This window comes from Danio aesculapii, chromosome 18, assembly GCF_903798145.1.
Source record: "Danio aesculapii chromosome 18, fDanAes4.1, whole genome shotgun sequence".
NCBI classification, from domain to species: domain Eukaryota; kingdom Metazoa; phylum Chordata; class Actinopteri; order Cypriniformes; family Danionidae; genus Danio; species Danio aesculapii.
In genome coordinates, this window is record NC_079452.1 from 45,849,787 (window position 1) to 45,866,662 (window position 16,876).

The following is a 16,876-nucleotide window of genomic DNA, read 5'->3' on the forward strand; positions in this document are numbered from 1 at the left end:
TCCTCAAGAAACGACTAAAAACTCAACTATTCAGTCTCCACTTTGCTGCCTAATCTTAACTGCCTCTCTGGCTATACCACTAACTGTACTCTCTCTCTCAAAAAAAAAAAAAAAAACACAAAACACATTACTAATGCTTTGCTTCTTAGACTTTACACACCTGAAACTTGTCTATAGCACTTGTTCACTGCTGCTCTTATAGTTGTGTAAATTGCTTCCTTGTCCTCATTTGTAAATCGCTTTGGATAAAAGCGTCTGCTAAATGACTAAATGTAAATGTTAAAGGCACCTCTCATTTGAAGAATGAAGTCACATGCATTGCTCAGGTGTGAGTTTTTCAAAGACTCACAGAATGTAAAAATCTTGATGGCTTTGTGCATCTTCTCTATCAAATCTGATCTTTAATTTGTATTAGATATTGGATTTAAGTCAGGTGATTGGCTGGGCCATTCTCCCCATCCTCCCTGGTTTCATCTTCATCATCCTGGTAATGTAGAAGTTGGATTAAAGCAGCAAATATTAATTCTCACTGATGAAGGGCAGAGGGTTGCTTTCTGAGTACTGAGAGATTTCAGCTGCTGTCTGGGCTTTCACTGCCTTTCTGCAGCTCCCTTTCTTCATGTGTTCAATGCTTTTTGTCCTGTGTCATTTCATGTTATTATACATAGCTTAATTTGTAAACTAATTAGCTTTGATTTCTTTGCATATATGGATTTCTTTGGTTGTTACCAACACCTGGGGAAAATTTCAAGTCAACAGCACCCTTAGTAATACACTTTCGGAGTAAAATGGTGACGTGTTTAATAATTATTTTCCCTACTGTTTATGTAAGTTTTCTCAAAACCTTATTAAACTAGAAAGACATATAGTCCACAACGCATTATCACTCTAGGTTATGTTTGGATTAACTGACTTTATATGGCAGATTGTCACTGCAACTGGCCCAAAAATGCCACAGAACAGAAAACAACAGGAAGGAGAGCCAGATGCATTCTAAAGTCCAAGTGAATAATGACAGCACAGGAGTCTTTCCATCAAACACATACTGTATAACAGTGAAAGCAACACCCAGCCTAGTCAATCATATGAGTATTCTGAATTAAACTTTAACCAAATCACATCTCTAAATCACGTTTCTCAGCTGACCAGCCAGAGATACTGACATGCCTTCAAGGTGACGTCAAGATGTAATAAACAAATAAATGAAAATGCCAAACCAGTGTACTCTGATAAAGCTGGTGCAATATTCATTCTCACTGTTTCTGTGAATTATCTCTATGCTATGATATCAGTAGATCTACAGAACGTGTTCACTCTTCAAATGGGCTTTTCTTTTATACAAATGTGGCACTGTTTAATCTGTTTAAAGAAAAGTACGGCTTGTGCTTGGATGATTGGAAATCAAATCAGTCCTCGTTTACTTTAACACAGTCTTATAGTGAAAGATTTATCATAAATGTGACCTTTTTATCTTTGTAATCTTCATCAAAATGTAACATCTTTTGGCTCAGTCTTTGAGATATCTCTCATATATTAAACAGCTGTCATCTGGCTAAGTCCCAAGCACACTTCACTTTTAATGCGTATATTATGGTCTGTGTATCAAATTTAGTCATCAGAACAGTATTCATGCATATTTTCTTCAAATGAAACCTACAATTGGATTGTTAACAGACAGCAACAACACAATCCAATGAAATTACCTTATTTGAGGCTATATTTGCATATTTAATGCAAAGATATGTTGGGATGTACAAATACAAACATAAGACATCATGTTTTTTCATGAAGGATATTATAAAGACATACTACCATGGGCAAATGTTATTTCACCTGACCATAAAAATCCTCCCTCAGCATGGTCAAACTATACAAATATTTAAAGGGTTAGTTCACCCAAAAATGAAAATGCTGTTATTAATTACCCTCATGTCATTCCAATCCCCTAAAAATTTATATATTTTAGATCTGAGAGTTCACTCATCTTCCATAAATAGCAACAGTCATGAGATTTTCAAAGTCTAGAAAAGGAACAACAAAAACATTCCATGTGACTTCAGTGGTTCAAATGCAATCATATAAAGCTCCAAGAACACTTCTATGTGCCAAAATGTGCTGAAACTACTCTGTTCGCCCGTCTTCCCTGTCAGATTGGGGCGTGTTCTTACTATGGGTAATTCAACATTTACAGGTTACTATTGACTGTAGGTAACACACATAGTGACCTGAAGAGAAGACAAACTAAGTTGTTTTGACAGTTTTTGGCACACAAAAATAATTCTTGAAGCTTCGTATGATTACAGATGAACCACTAAAGCTACATGGAATGTTTTGACAATATTTTTGAATAATTTTCTGGAATTCAAAAGTCTAGTGACTGTTGGTGTTTATGGATGATTCAAGAGTTCACACTTAGCTGATGATTGATTATAAAGCTTGTTTGGCATGCTGTCCCGGAAGACAGCCTTGAGCTCATAAGTTCCTCGAGTCCAGGGCTTCCTCCTGTTGCAGGGTGAGAGGAGAGTTTGAGCTCAGGTAGATCTCGAGAACTCCACTGTTTTATTAGCTAATGAACAGATAGTGATTGCTCTAAAGAGATAACTACTTACTAGGAGCAAGTATATGGTGCTCCATTGGATTAGTCAATGGATTAAGCATGTTTTTAGATGGTGGGAGGAAACCGGGAAACCCACATGAACACGGGGGGAACATGTAAACTCCGCACAGAATTGTCAGCTGGCTTGGTAAGGACTAAAACCAGTGACGTTCTTGCTGTGAGGCAATCATGCCATCCGTTTGGGAAAGGAGGAGGGGTAGGGGTGGAAGGGGGAAATCTTCAAATGAAGATAGTTGTGATATGTAACTTAGGGTATTTATAGTGACTTAGGAATCGTCTGATCATAAATCATAAATTGGATAATGCGGGACCAGCCGCAAGCAATCATAAGCATGTGATCCTCTCGAAATTAGTTTATAAATAAACTTCACCAAGAGAGCTCCTAGATTTCATCTAAAATATCATAGCTTGTGTTCTGAAGATGAATGAAGGTCTCAGGGGTTTGTAATGATATGAGAGTGAGTACTTAATAATTAAATTTGACATTTTTGGGATGAACCCTTTAAGTTACTTGTTAAAAACAAATTGCCACCTAATAAAGAAGTGTTCAAAGTCATATCAAATCCACACATTCTGTTTAAAGAAAGCAAAAAATGTGTAGCATTGGGTACTACAACGAAGGAGACCAAACTTTTTTAATATACAGTAAGTCAATGACAGTGCAGCTTAAAATCTTTGTCAATTCACAACGACTACGTTTACATGGACATCAATAATCCAATGATTTGCCTTAATCTGAATGAGACAATAATATGATTAAGGAATTTACATAAGTTGCTTTTTGAATGTTCCTTACATGACATGAGTCACCATGCTATCCACATTTCCCTTCTGAGTTTCATGTAAATTTGGGTGTTTCATTTTTCATTTGTCCACTTTAGCTGCAGCTTGGCACTTTCACTTTCATTTGGGAACATTACATGTATGCCCTCATGACAAACAAGATTTTGGATGCAAGTATGAACTGGTGGAAGAGTGTTGTTTTAATGGAATTTGATACCTTGATACCAAACGCCATATGGGGAAAAAAACCTCTACATTTCATGATGCAGGTCTATGTGATCCTTCAGTGACTCGGAAGGTGCAGAGCATAGTGTCAAACAGCTGTGTGTGTATAGACTATCCTGTCGCAAAATGCGGGTGAAAATCCTACATGAAGGTAATAGTTTGACTGAGGTGTTTACATGTCTGTACAGCACTTCAATAATGCAACTAAAATAGGCACACTCCATGTCTTATGATTTCTGTTTAGTTCGATTATGAATGTAATCGGATTAATGTAATCAAAAATTACTGTTCACATGGTAGACTCTTAATCAGAGTATTGTCTTAATCGTATTAAAATCGGATTTTTGGTGTCCATGTAAATGTACTAAATGTTTTATTTTGCTAGCGCACATTGTAAATCTTTAGGTGAACATTCATCTATGCAAGTTAACTAAGTTTGTTTGGGTAATGTGTTTGGAGTGGCATCCCTTCTCTGTTGACGTCAGTTTGACAATTGAGTCACAATATTCTTAACCACGCCCCTCTTACCAGTAGTTTGCTATGAGGGAATAATGCGCAATAAGAAAGCCCCACCCCCTACTCAATATTCCCTTTCAGCTGAATGTACATCAACATTATGATTTTTTTATGAATTTACAACCTGTTGGCTAATCTTTAACAAGATGTCCATTATATTTTGAAATGATCTATATACTTAGGAGTATACAATGAAGAAAATCAATTTTGCAACAGATTTCCCCACTTCTCTCATTCTGTGGTATCTTACAGTTACAGTTACACAATTTTGACTAACATGTTATTAATTCTTGTCTGTTTTGTAATATGCGGTGACACTGACTTTTACTAGTGTGATGGGATTAAAAACGGTTTCATTCACTAAAAGGAATCTAATTAGAAAGGCTATGTATGCATTCGACTGTGTGTATTCTTTGGGCTTTGACACTATAACACTGTGACCAGAACTCAGTGAAACTTCCTATAGCAAGGTGAAATCACTTTGAACTTATGGTCACTGGCCCCTATTTCACTTCCTCCATGGGCTTGATAAGCATGATGGAAATACCCAACCTCGAACCTGAGCCTCCAAGGTCTCGTATGCTTCGCCGAAGCTTTATCAGCAGACCTGCAGGTAGACATAATGGGGTGAAGTGGCGTGGGACGGGGAGTCAGAGAGGTAATGAACTCTCTCTGAGTGACCTTGGATAATATAGGCAAAGGCTGACCTTCCACCATGTGCGGGTCCCACCTAAAGTAGGGGCTTATTAAAAAACACAGCAGGCGAAGGTCTTGCTCCGGTGCCAGAAGCGCCGTCTGGTGTTCACCGCAGCCCCCAGGAATGAGTAAGTAGTTTAATTCTCTGGCGCTTCAATGGAAAACAAAGGTCTTATTTGTTTTGTGGAATAGGCTGAGCGGAGGAGAGAATGATGTATTTGATCCATTTCAAATTGCATGAGTAACTTTTCAGGCTCTGTCTGACAGGAACAGATGGAAGATGGTTTGAATAGAGGGTGAGATAAGAAATTAAGTGAGGACACTGACCCAGGTCATTGAGATTGCAGTACGCTCTCCATTCTGAGCTGTTCCTGTCGCCTTTCTAGAGGGGAAAACCAGACAAAAATAAACATCAAAGACTCCATTGAAAGAAGAACATATTTTGGCATGCTACGCATTAGTAGTTTTTATGATGTAAACGTCTTGCAACAGCATGCACCATGCATTTAAGACTGACTAAAGTGAATTTAACTTGAGGTGTAAATATGTAAATTATGTTCTTAAGAATCATTTTTACTATTAAGACAATTTTATTTTTTATTGATTCACCATTTGGTCCTAACTCTGTCTAACACACAGTAATGTTTAAAATTTTTGGGCTCTGAGAATTTTTCATATTTTTTAGGGTTTTATGCTTACCTAGGCTGCATTTATTTGATGGAAAATACAGTAAAAACTGTATTGTGAAACATTATTACAACTCAAATTAACAGTTTCTACTTTTAGATATTTAAAAAATATATAATTTTATACTTTTTTATGTTTTTTGTGGTAATTATTTCAAGATTCTTTGATAAAAAAAAGCAATAAATGGTTTGAAGAAATGATAACAATATAAGTAACAATATAAATTGCCACTTAATACATCCTTGTTAAACAAATGTATCCATTCATTAATTTTCCTTCGGCTTAGTTCCTTTATTCATCAGGGGTCACCTCAGAGAAATGAACCGCCAACCTAACCTACAGCATATGTTTTACGCAGCGGATGCCTTTCCAGCTGCAACTCAGTACTGTGAAATATCCATCCACACTCATTCACACACATACACTATGGTCAATTTGACTTATTCAATTCACCTGTACCACATGTCTGTTGACTCTGGCGAAAAACAGAGCACGTGGAGGAAACCCACTCAAACATGGGGAGAACTAGCAAATTCCACACAGAAATGTCAATTGGCCCAGCCGGGACTCGAACCAGCAACCTCCTTGCTGTGAGGGGACAGTGTTAACCACTGAAAATAATGAAATTATTTTAACCACTGAAAATAAATAAATTAATTAACACATAAATAAATAAAAAAATAAACGCAGTAGGTAGTTCTGCAGTAGGTAGTGCTGTCGACTCACAGCAAGAAGGTCGCTGGTTCAAGCCTCAGCTGGGTCAGTTGGCGTTTCTGTATGGAGTTTTGCATGTTCTCCCTGCGTTCGCAAGGGTTTCCTCCGGGTGCTCCAGTTTCCCTCACAGTCCAAAGACATACAGTATAGGTGAATTGAGTAGGCTAAATTGTCCATGGTGTATAAGTGTGAATGAATCAGTGTGTATGGATGTTTCCCAAAGATGGGTTGCAGCTGGAAGGGCATCCGCTGCGTAAAACATATGCTGGAGAAGTTGGCGGTTCATTACGCTGTGGCGACCCCAGATTAAAAAAAAAAGAAATGCAATAGAGGGCTTGGGGTGCAAGCAATAATTGAATAAAAAAAGACAAATATTTTAAGATAAACACAACATTAGTATAAAAAATAAACAAATAAGTACATTTGAAATTCAACAGGCCAGTTAACAATTATAAAATAATTACAATACAAAAATATGATTAGGATTGAAATAAATATTCCCAAATTATATTAAAATAAATAAATGCAAATACAATTTAATTTAACAATGAAATAATAATAAAAATACTGCTATAATCAGTAGGAAAAAACTTGTTAGAAATAAAATATTTTACAAATAATATTTTAGTGCATTTTATAATTTGAAAACAAACAAAAAATAAACAAGAAACTATTTTATCATTTTAGTATAGGCGTCTATCGTATGAAGATGAGAAGATTTGGGGCTCTGTAGCATCTAAAAGATCAAAAACCCCTGTCTAGCATTATAAAAGGACTTTATTTTCAAATCCAGATCATTATTTAATAATTAGCATTATTATTTATTATCTTTATTTTCAAATTTGGGTCATTATTACTTCTTGACTCAAATTAATTCTAAATCCGCTCTTCCACTAATAAGACTTTGCATACCAAGAAGTGAATATACTAAGTTTGTGCTTGTTTCTGGTAAATGCTGATGCTCATGCATTTATTGAGATATTTTAGGCAGCTACTACAGCCATAAAATATTCCTTGAAAGAACGCTGTTTTTAAATATAGCTCATCAGCTAACCCGACGTGGAGTAGCTATTCACCCAGTGTGCTCACCTTCAGAGTGAGGGTGCCGTCCAGGTTGTTAGTTATGGAGGATGAGATGTTGCACTGTGCCACAGTGTGGTAGCTGGGATTGGAGAAGCACTGGCCACTGCTGCTGCTCTGAGACGTTTCTGGAGGAGAGAGAAAGACAGAAGTGTTCACAACACCAGCATCTCAAAGTGCACAAGTACAACTCCAATTCTGAGAGTACAACTTGGATTGAATGAAAATCAAGAATCTGTGATTTGTTACTCGTCTTTAAAGGTCCCTCGAAGTGCTTTGGAATGTTAATTTGACAATTTCACAAGACAGGGTGGGACATAAAACAGCCAATAGCATTTCAATTTTAGAACAGCTCTGCCAGAGTGGTTGTGATCAAGCGCATTAAGTGAGATGCATCTTGAAGGGGGCAGGACATGTCAGATACTAGACAGCATTTGATTGGTCAATTACTTCAGAGCAACTGAAGAATGAAATGATCCCAAAAATTTGTTGAAGTGACAAACCGCAAGCTTTGAGTTTCTTTACTTGAAATAACAAACAATATTTGAATATTGTGCTGTACATCCAGGTAAAAAGAATATCAAAAAGATCAAATTAAACATAATAATAAATACAATGCACTCAGGTTGATATCTTCTAAATGCAAATTTTGTCAATGGTTTGGAACACTCTAGCTGGGGCGGGGGGGATGGGGGGGCTACCTTAAATCGATTGCTCCACAGGAAATATGCATTTAATTAATGCTCCACTGTTATTATTAATTTCACAAAACCTATGTCAACATTTTTAATAAAAGTCATTAGATTAAAGATGACTTATTTCCTCCGTCTCGCGCTGCGTGTGATGAAAGAAAATGACAATGAACCTCAAGGCTCATATGTTGACTTTTTGTATAACAATTTTGTTGTTTACATATGATATTGCATTAATTTACATACATGTTTTATAAGCTGTATAATGAAAGCCTCAGTTTGGTGCGGAGTTATCATTATGCAAAAATCAAGAAAATCTTTGGATTTGTTTGATTCGTAGATTATGTAGACTATTTTAAAAACTGATATTGTATAAGGACTATTAATAATTGTAAATTTCCTAATGGAAAAAAGTTGGTTTGTTGGTTGTACACTAAATCATCAATAGCCTATTTGTTAAGTTTGTGACGCGGTTCCATGCAGCACAGAGGCGATCAGCATCAGTGCTGGTTTATGTCAACTCATCTGTGACCAGAAATATCCTTCTTTCATTTTGCTTCTGACAAAATAAGTCTGTAGACACATGTTTGCACGTGTTACTGTCCCGTGAGTTAACAAATATGTGTTGCACATCAGGGGCCGATCAGAAATAGCACGCCTTTCCGTCAAAAAAAAATCGTGAGGCGCACCACACCGCCTTTATTATTGACAAGAAAAAAAGAAGCGCGTGCTCTTTTGTATGTCACTAGGAAACGACTGAATCAGCTGACCCATATTGTGCGTGAGTTGTGTTGCTGTCGATATTATAATTGTAATTATTATTAATATTGTGATATTTAAGATCTGTAAAGTAATACATCTCTGGATAACTTGAAACACTGACCAAAAGTCTCTCCTCCATCATTAAAAGTTTGCCGTAGTCGCCTTGACAACACAAACCCTGCTGTCACCTCCACAAAAACCCTGCAGTGCTTTTATTTGATTGAAGAATGAAAAAGACTGACGTAACGCGCTTTTTCCGCTCGAGCACGCTCGAAAAACGTGAGGCGCCCAGGGCGCATAAGCAGTGCGGAAAACACTTGCGGCCGTTAAAAAACCATTCAACAGATGCGCCTCTCAACGCTTTCAGTGATTGGCCCCTTATGCAGCCAAACATTAAAAATAGATAAAAAATATTTTTAATTGTTTAACTGATATTAATAATCGGTTACAAACGCACCCTTTCGGTTAACGGTTAATCGGTTATTTTGAACATCCCTAATTAAACTGCATGCGCAGGCTCTAAAATATATATTTTTTTCCCCTCACGGCCGCATGCCAGAGATCTGGCACAGTACCGGAATACTTTAAGCCCTGTCCTTAACCTTTATGTAATTGACAAAAATAAAAGGAAAGGGTTTCCATAGTTTTCAGTTATGAAAACAAATGTGTATTCTGTACCTATAAACAAATATTGGCAGTAACCCACTCCCACAAAATGTTGGGAAAGAGACATGTTTAAAGGTGCATTATGTAAGATTGACACCCACTGGCTCAACTAGGTATTGCAGTCCAAAATCAAAACACTTTTCACCCAGCCCCACCTCAGACAACACACAAACACAGGTTGCCATATTGATGGCACCAACATGATCAATCGTGCCTGGTGTCTACACCATAACTACATGCAATGACACACGATAAAAGGAATATTTTCCATGCTAAAAAGAGTTTTTGTAATAACCATCACCGGAAATTGGTATGTTAGGGGAGCAGTTGGGGGTCCAGTGTCTTGCTAAAGGGACTCACCTCAGCCTTGGTATTGAGGGAGGAAGAGAATGCTTGTTATTCACTCCCCCAAGCAAATAAAATCCCCTAGCAATCACACTGAACACAGAATCCCTGTCAGTGCCAGGACTCGAATCTGCAACCTTTGTCAACTTCAAGTCTCATGGCTTCAATCACCATAACGCGTTCATTGCATGTCGGCATTTGTCTTTTGAGGCACAAGACGCAGCTTCTCCTTCTGCAGCAAATTCCGTTTTTACTGTTGATATTTGGCGCCAGTTAATCAGGAAGTGATAACTTTGTTCTCTTTAACTCATTGGATGGAGACGCTGCTTTATTCACACATCCTTTAAGCGATATTCCTGTTTTGCGCATACATTTTGCGCATAAATCTTTGGTTGGAAACATAGCTACTGAAAGCACTGTCCCAAATGTCCCAACTTTTTTTGGAATTGGGGTTGTGCTTTTTATGACGAACGAAAGTTTCGGAGGCAGTGTGTCAATACGATTCACACAACATGAGGTCGAATTAATTTTTTAACATGCGAAAATTATTCATTATGCAATAACCTTTATAAATACTTACTTACAGTTTACAGCAAATCAAGACTCAGCCAAGTGTGTGAGAAAGTGAGAGGTTTATATAGTCCAGGTAATCAATGATCATGAGTTTCAGCTTTGTGTGGGTTTGTCCAAATGACTGTCAGCTGTGGCAGGAGTGATGAGTGCTAAGAGTTCTTGGAGTGGAAATTTGGTAGGAGCAACCATGAGTGTGAGACATGGTTTGCAGACTGAGACAAAGTTTCCGGCGATTCTTCCTATTGTAATGTCATGCAGTGTGAAACCCCTTGACACCAATCCATCTTGCAGTGTAAACAAAGCAGCGACGAAGCTCTTCCCTAGATAGTCGTGCAGTGTGAAAACATTATGCAGTCTGAACTCTGAAGTTTAATGGACTGACATTCATGATACTTATTGGAACTAATCAAGTCTTTTAAAGCCACATCATCAAAACTAGCATCTGTGGCATTAAAATAGCTATAAATATGCAGTAATTTTACCTGATTAAAATATGAATGACATATTTCAGCATACGAAAAGTGTGTTAGCACCATGTAAACTCTATTTCACTGCTGGATTGACTGCTTTTATTGTCACTTACTGAATAAACAAACATGTGCTACACACTGTACAAGTCATGCTAGTAAACACACTCATGAAGCCTGGGAAGTTGTTACTCAATATTTAAGGATTTGTCTCACCAGAAAGAGAGTAGTCAGTGTTGGTGACACGCAGAGCTGGGGTGTACGAAACACTGGGCATTTCCTGTCCTTTTTCTCTCTGTCTCTGCCTGAACCAAACAAACAAGCTGAGCATGGCCATGATGATCAGGAGCAGGAAGATGATGCCCATGACGGCGCCTGCGGACTGGCGCTCTGAACCCAGAGCAGGGCTGATCTTAGTGTACGGGTTGAGCTCCTCCATCACTAGAGCCGCTGGAACAGAGGACATGAATATGATGAAAGCAGGTAGAGCAGATTAGAGCACTTGATTCCCACAAGATCATGTGCAAGAGAGTTTTGATACAAGGTAATCTCTAGTTTCATGCATGGCAGCAGACACCACAAAGAGTGCAGTAAATAAGATTTTATATTTCACAAAGTAAAAGGTTTGAGGGCTGGACCATGCAGTGATTGCCAAGGTATTATTATCCAGTTACTAATAGTCTGAGTGGTTGCTAGTGTGTTCATGTCTAATTGCTAAGGCTCTGTGGGTTATGATATATATAGATTCTAGGGTGTTCCAAGTGGATGTAAGTGTCAAGTGCTGTACAGGATGGATACTTTTGTTTTGTGTTTATTGTATGATTAAATTTGTTGAATGTTCGCCTGTTCCCGCCTCTTTCTTCCATGAATGAGTATGAGTTTGAGCTATTTATTATTCCAGCATAAACCCAAAACACTGGGAATCTCAACACATACCATTTTGTTTTATGTTCTATGTTGCTAAGGCCCAGAGTGATTATAAGTGCATTTTCCAAGTGGTGTTGCATGTGGTTGCTAAGCATCTGTGTGGTTGCTTAGCGGTCCAAGCGGTGGTTTTTGGGGGTTTTATTCGGTTGCTTAAGGTCTGAGTGGTTGCAAGGGTATTTTGTTTGGTTGCTAAGGGTTAGAGTGATAGTTAAGGTGATCTATGTAGTTACTAAGGGTCTGTATAGTAGCTAGGGTGGTTACTAGGATGTTCAGTGTGGTTTTAAGGGGGTTCTATTTGGTTGCCTAAGGTCTGAGTGGTTGCTAAGGTGTTCTCTGTAGTTGCTAAGAGTCTGCATAGTTGCTAAAGTGTTCTGTGTGGTTGCTAATTGTCTAAGTTGTTGCTAGGGTGTTATATGTGGTTGCTAAGCATCTGAGTGGTTGCTTGTGTGTTCTGTGTGGTTGCTAAGGGCCTGTGTAGTGGCTTGAGGATTCTGTGTGGTTGCTAAGGGTCCAAGAGGTTGCAGGGTGTTTTATGTTGTTGCTAAGAGTCTCGGTGGTTGCTAGGATGTTCAGGGGGTTGCTATGGTGTTCTGTGTGGTTGATAAGTGTTCAAGGGATTGCAAATGTGTTATATGTGGTTGCTAAGAACCAGAGTGATTATAAGTGCATTCCTGTGTGGTTTTACATGTGGTTGCTAAGCGGTCTATGCGGTTGCTAGGATGCTCAGTGTGGTTTTTGGGGGTTTTATTCGGTTGCTTAAGGTCTGAGTGGTTGCAAGGGTATTTTATGTAGTTGCTAGGGGCCAGAGTGGTTGCTAAGGGTCTGTGTAGTAGCTAGTGTTTTCTGCATGGTTGCTAAGGCTCCAAGTGGTTGCTAGGGTGTTTTATGTGGTTGCTAAGGGTCTATGTGGTTGCTAGGATGTTCAGTATAGTTGATATGGTGTACTGTGTGGCTGATAAGTGTCCAAGTGATTGCTAGGGTGTTATAGGAGGTTGCTAAGGGCCAGAGTGATTATAAGTGCATTTCTGTGTGGTTTTACATGTGGTTGCCAAGCATCTGAGTGGCTGCTTGTGTGTTTTGTGTGGTTGCTAAGGGCATGTATAGTAGCTAGGGTGTTCTGTGGGGTTGCGAAGGGTCCAAGTGATTAGTAGGGTGTTTTATGTGGTTGTTAAGGGTCAAAGTGGTTGCTAGGATGTCCAGTGTGGTTGCTATGGTGTCCAAGTGATTGATATTTTTTCATCAGAAATATTTTAGGTTCTGCAATATTTTAACAACAATCAAATAAAGCTTGTGATTAATATTGTTATGCATGTTTAACAGATGTCATGGATCAACAGGTTTCAACTGTGAAAAGTATCATCTATGAAACGCCATGGCCAAAAAGGTGTTCTACACAGTTGCTAAAGGTCTGACTGATTGTTAGTAGGGCTGGGCAATTAATCGAAACGTAACTGAAATCGACATTCAGAACCTATAATCAATAAAATTTTCGGGGACGATTTTTTCAATTACTTTCCCTGTGTGTCACATTAGGCCGCTCTGTTGAAGGCTGTGGCTGATTTATTCTTCTAAGGCCACTTTGTAGCCATATCTGATCTCTGGTCATGTAAGACGATGGACCCATTCTTGAGCCTTCCTTTGCACTACATTGACGACGATGGGAAGCTGCGCTGAGATGCCTTGAGACGACATATAATCTGTTACACTAAAATTATTATTAACATTAAAATATTTGTTCATAGAAGATGCAAGAAATGCACTGTTTAAAATATTATTTACAGCAGCGATTCTCAACTGGTGGGCCGTGGCTTAAAATAGAAATATTATACTATAATTTTTGGATTTGTTAATAATATGCTATATTAAAATGATCGAAGTAATGTACTTTCTCCTGTTCTCTGACTGATTACTTCAAACTCGTTGCAAAAATAGCCTCATGATCGCGTCTGCAACTAGTACACGCAAGTCTGTTCATTCACAAACTATGCGTGAAGTGAAAATCTCTCTTTGTGCATTTTTGTGTGAACTATTTAATATATCCGAATAGTTGTCCAAATTAATATTCTGTGAGTGTTTATAACGGATGTAATGGATATACATATATTTTTTTTACAAAATGCTGATAATAGAAAATGCTATAGACCATTTCAAGGGATGTAAACAATAACAGTGATCCTAATGCATTTGCGTCATGCGTCAATGACATTACCACATTGAAACGGTCTATAAGGCACAACAAATGTATTATATATATTTATGTTAATAAATAAAGGTTTAAATGAGCATTTAATGCAAACATTTTAGAGAAAATGTCAGACAGGTAGGCCTTCAAAAGTTTATCTCAAAATGAAGTGGGGCCCGAAGTGAAAAAGGTTGAGAACGCCTGATCATCATAGATGGTAGATAGTGTGTGTTTCCTTTAATTATTTTAAAATCAAGTAATGCACCATTTAAAAATCTCTCACTTGTAATATGAATAGTGAACTATGAGCACACAAAAATAAAATAATTGTTCATTAATCAAGTTAAAATGTTCAACTAATCGAGATTTTAATTTTTATTGCCTTTTAATTTCTATCGCTCAGCTCTAATTGTTAACATGTTACTATGTGGTTGCTAGAGCCTTGCTGAGTGGATACTTGAAGTCTCAATTCTAGAACATTTCAGATTCCCTTGTTCATACACTGGGATTTAAACCTATGGGACTTTTCTTCACTTTTCTAAGTCTTCTTTTCTTAACCCCAGATAAAGAAAAAGAGAGTCACCCTGGTCACAGCGGATGCCTTTGTATCCCGGGCTGCAGTAGCAGGTTCCAGTCACATAGTCGCAGGTGGCGTTGTTCATACATTCACACAGCTGCTGACAGCCATAGCCAAATGTCCCGGGAGGACACTCTGAACAAAAACACATACAAAAAAAAACACAATTAACCAAACGCCCCTGGCCTGTGTAACACAATGTAAAACAAGCACTCAGACACATGTTGTGAGATGGTGGATGGGGACGGCACTCACACACAAACATCATCAATCACCACCACAATCATGATCATCATCATCGGGGCAGCTAAATGTCTCTTTCTAGTTGACATTCTCACAACCCCCTGATACAAAACACACAATCTTAAAGAGTCTACAACACTCACTCTGTTCACAGTTGGTCCCAATAAAGCCAGTCCGACAGGCACACTGGCCAGTGATATGATCACAGTCAGCTCCATTTTGACAGCGGCACACCTCTGCACAGTCTCGCCCATAAAACCCTGAGGGACAGCCTGAAGGAAAGAGATATCCTACTACATCACATTAACCTACAACACACTGTCGGTGTATACACTAATGGCGCCAGCAACAGGAAACCCAGTGTGAAAGAGCCACAACATTCAGAAAAAGGGCAAATGGCCTGAATTTATTGTATCATGTCCCTAATTTAACTGCATTAGCGTGGCAGCGTTTTCTTCTCTGAGGACACTAATAACGATTCGAGGACAAACACGGGTACAGTTCATAAATACACAAACACGCAAAGACAGTCTGGGCGCTAAAGATAACAAGGCAACCGGAGCAAACATTGCAGCAAAACACAAACTGATTTCATCACTCCTCAAGAAAGAGTCCATATCACTGCCGTCGTAAAAAAAAGAAAAAGTTTCAAACAGAGTGGCAGCAGAGGAGGAGGGATCAAGAAATGATTGACGTAATGAATGAAAGATGGATTCTTGGATTTTTTTTATTTGCAGGCGTGATGCTGATGGTTTTTGATTTCAGCCTTGAGCAAGGTCATATAATAAGTTAAATGACTGGCGTGGAAAAAAATCCAAAACGTGCATTTATTATTAAGAACCACTCCGTGGCATCATAACATCATCACATTTCACAACACTCGAGTGCAGTTCTGAAGAATTACCAACAGATGTCACTGTGTCATTTTCTGTGAGATATGCTTGAGAGTGTATAATAGAGGCTTGTTTGAACATTTAATAACTGTGAATGTGTTTGTGTGTGTGTGTGTGTGTGTAAGAGAGACTCACGCTGTGTGCAGTAGAGGCCAGTCCAGCCCAGGCTGCACCTGCACTCTCCGTCGTAGGCACTACATTGGGCTCCGTTGTGACAGTTACATGAGTTCAAGCAGTCGGGGCCCCACTGGCCTATGGGACAAACTGCGGAGCCAGAGACACCGTCAAATGAAAACTAAACTCCCATTCACACCAAAAATAATAACTGTATGTGGGATCACAACAATACACGTTTATCTATAAGTGCACTGCCGCTTTAAAATAGGATGAATTCTGATTGGCTGTCAATGTTTTTAATGTTGTGGTGTGGCCTTCCCTTTATGGACCCTTTTCATGAGCCTGTTATGATGCGTTTAACAGTCATTAGCATCTTAAATCCTTGAAAGTTTTTAATATTTAGATTTTTTAAAACATATGAACATTTATATGTATTTTTGTATGTGTTATATCATCTTTGATTTAAATAAATAAAAAATTAATTACCGCTTATGCGAGGCGTTTCTAATGCAGCGTCTATGGGACAGACGCCATCGTGGAGTTTTTCTTTTATTATTTGAGCAAATAAGATTGTAAAAAAAATATTTGTTGTACTTTACATGTATTGTTATTAATACATTTATTCTCCTTGGTGTGAATGGGCCTTAAAGAGACAGTACACCCCAAATAAAATGAAAATTCTGCCATCATTTACTCATTGTTAAAGGGATAGCTCACCTAAAAACAAAAATTCTGTCATCACTTATTAACACTTGTTAACAGTAGAATAGATGCTATACTGAATAATCTTGGAAACTGAAACCACTGACCTCCACTGAATTTGTTTTCCAACTATGCAAGTCATTGGTTTCCAGTTTCCAACATTTTTCAAACTATTTTCTTTTGGGTTCAACAGAAAAAACAACAACTCATAAATCTATATTATTTCTATCTTATATATAAATCTATATTATATCTATGTTGTATTAGACATTTAGGTTGAGGGTTAGTAAATTGTGAATCATTTTTCGTTTTTTTTGGGTGAACTATCACTTAAAATTGTTCCAAACCTGCATTTGTTTATAAAATATAAAAAGATATTCTAAAAAAGTACTAAGAAATTTAATTATGACTA

General features: G+C 38.0%; 1 protein-coding gene across 1 annotated transcript in view; it reads right to left on the reverse strand.

Moving 5' to 3' along the window:
• megf11 (multiple EGF-like-domains 11) overlaps positions 1 to 16,876 on the reverse strand; it is a 254,354-nt gene that overhangs the window by 11,731 nt on the left and 225,747 nt on the right. The window contains exons 18-23 of the mRNA XM_056478777.1: positions 15,781 to 15,909; positions 14,896 to 15,024; positions 14,516 to 14,644; positions 11,040 to 11,273; positions 7,328 to 7,446; positions 5,165 to 5,219 (exon numbers count right to left, since the gene is read on the reverse strand). Of these exons, the coding sequence (XP_056334752.1) occupies positions 5,165 to 5,219; positions 7,328 to 7,446; positions 11,040 to 11,273; positions 14,516 to 14,644; positions 14,896 to 15,024; positions 15,781 to 15,909 (795 nt within the window). The remainder of the gene's footprint in view (positions 1 to 5,164; positions 5,220 to 7,327; positions 7,447 to 11,039; positions 11,274 to 14,515; positions 14,645 to 14,895; positions 15,025 to 15,780; positions 15,910 to 16,876) is intronic.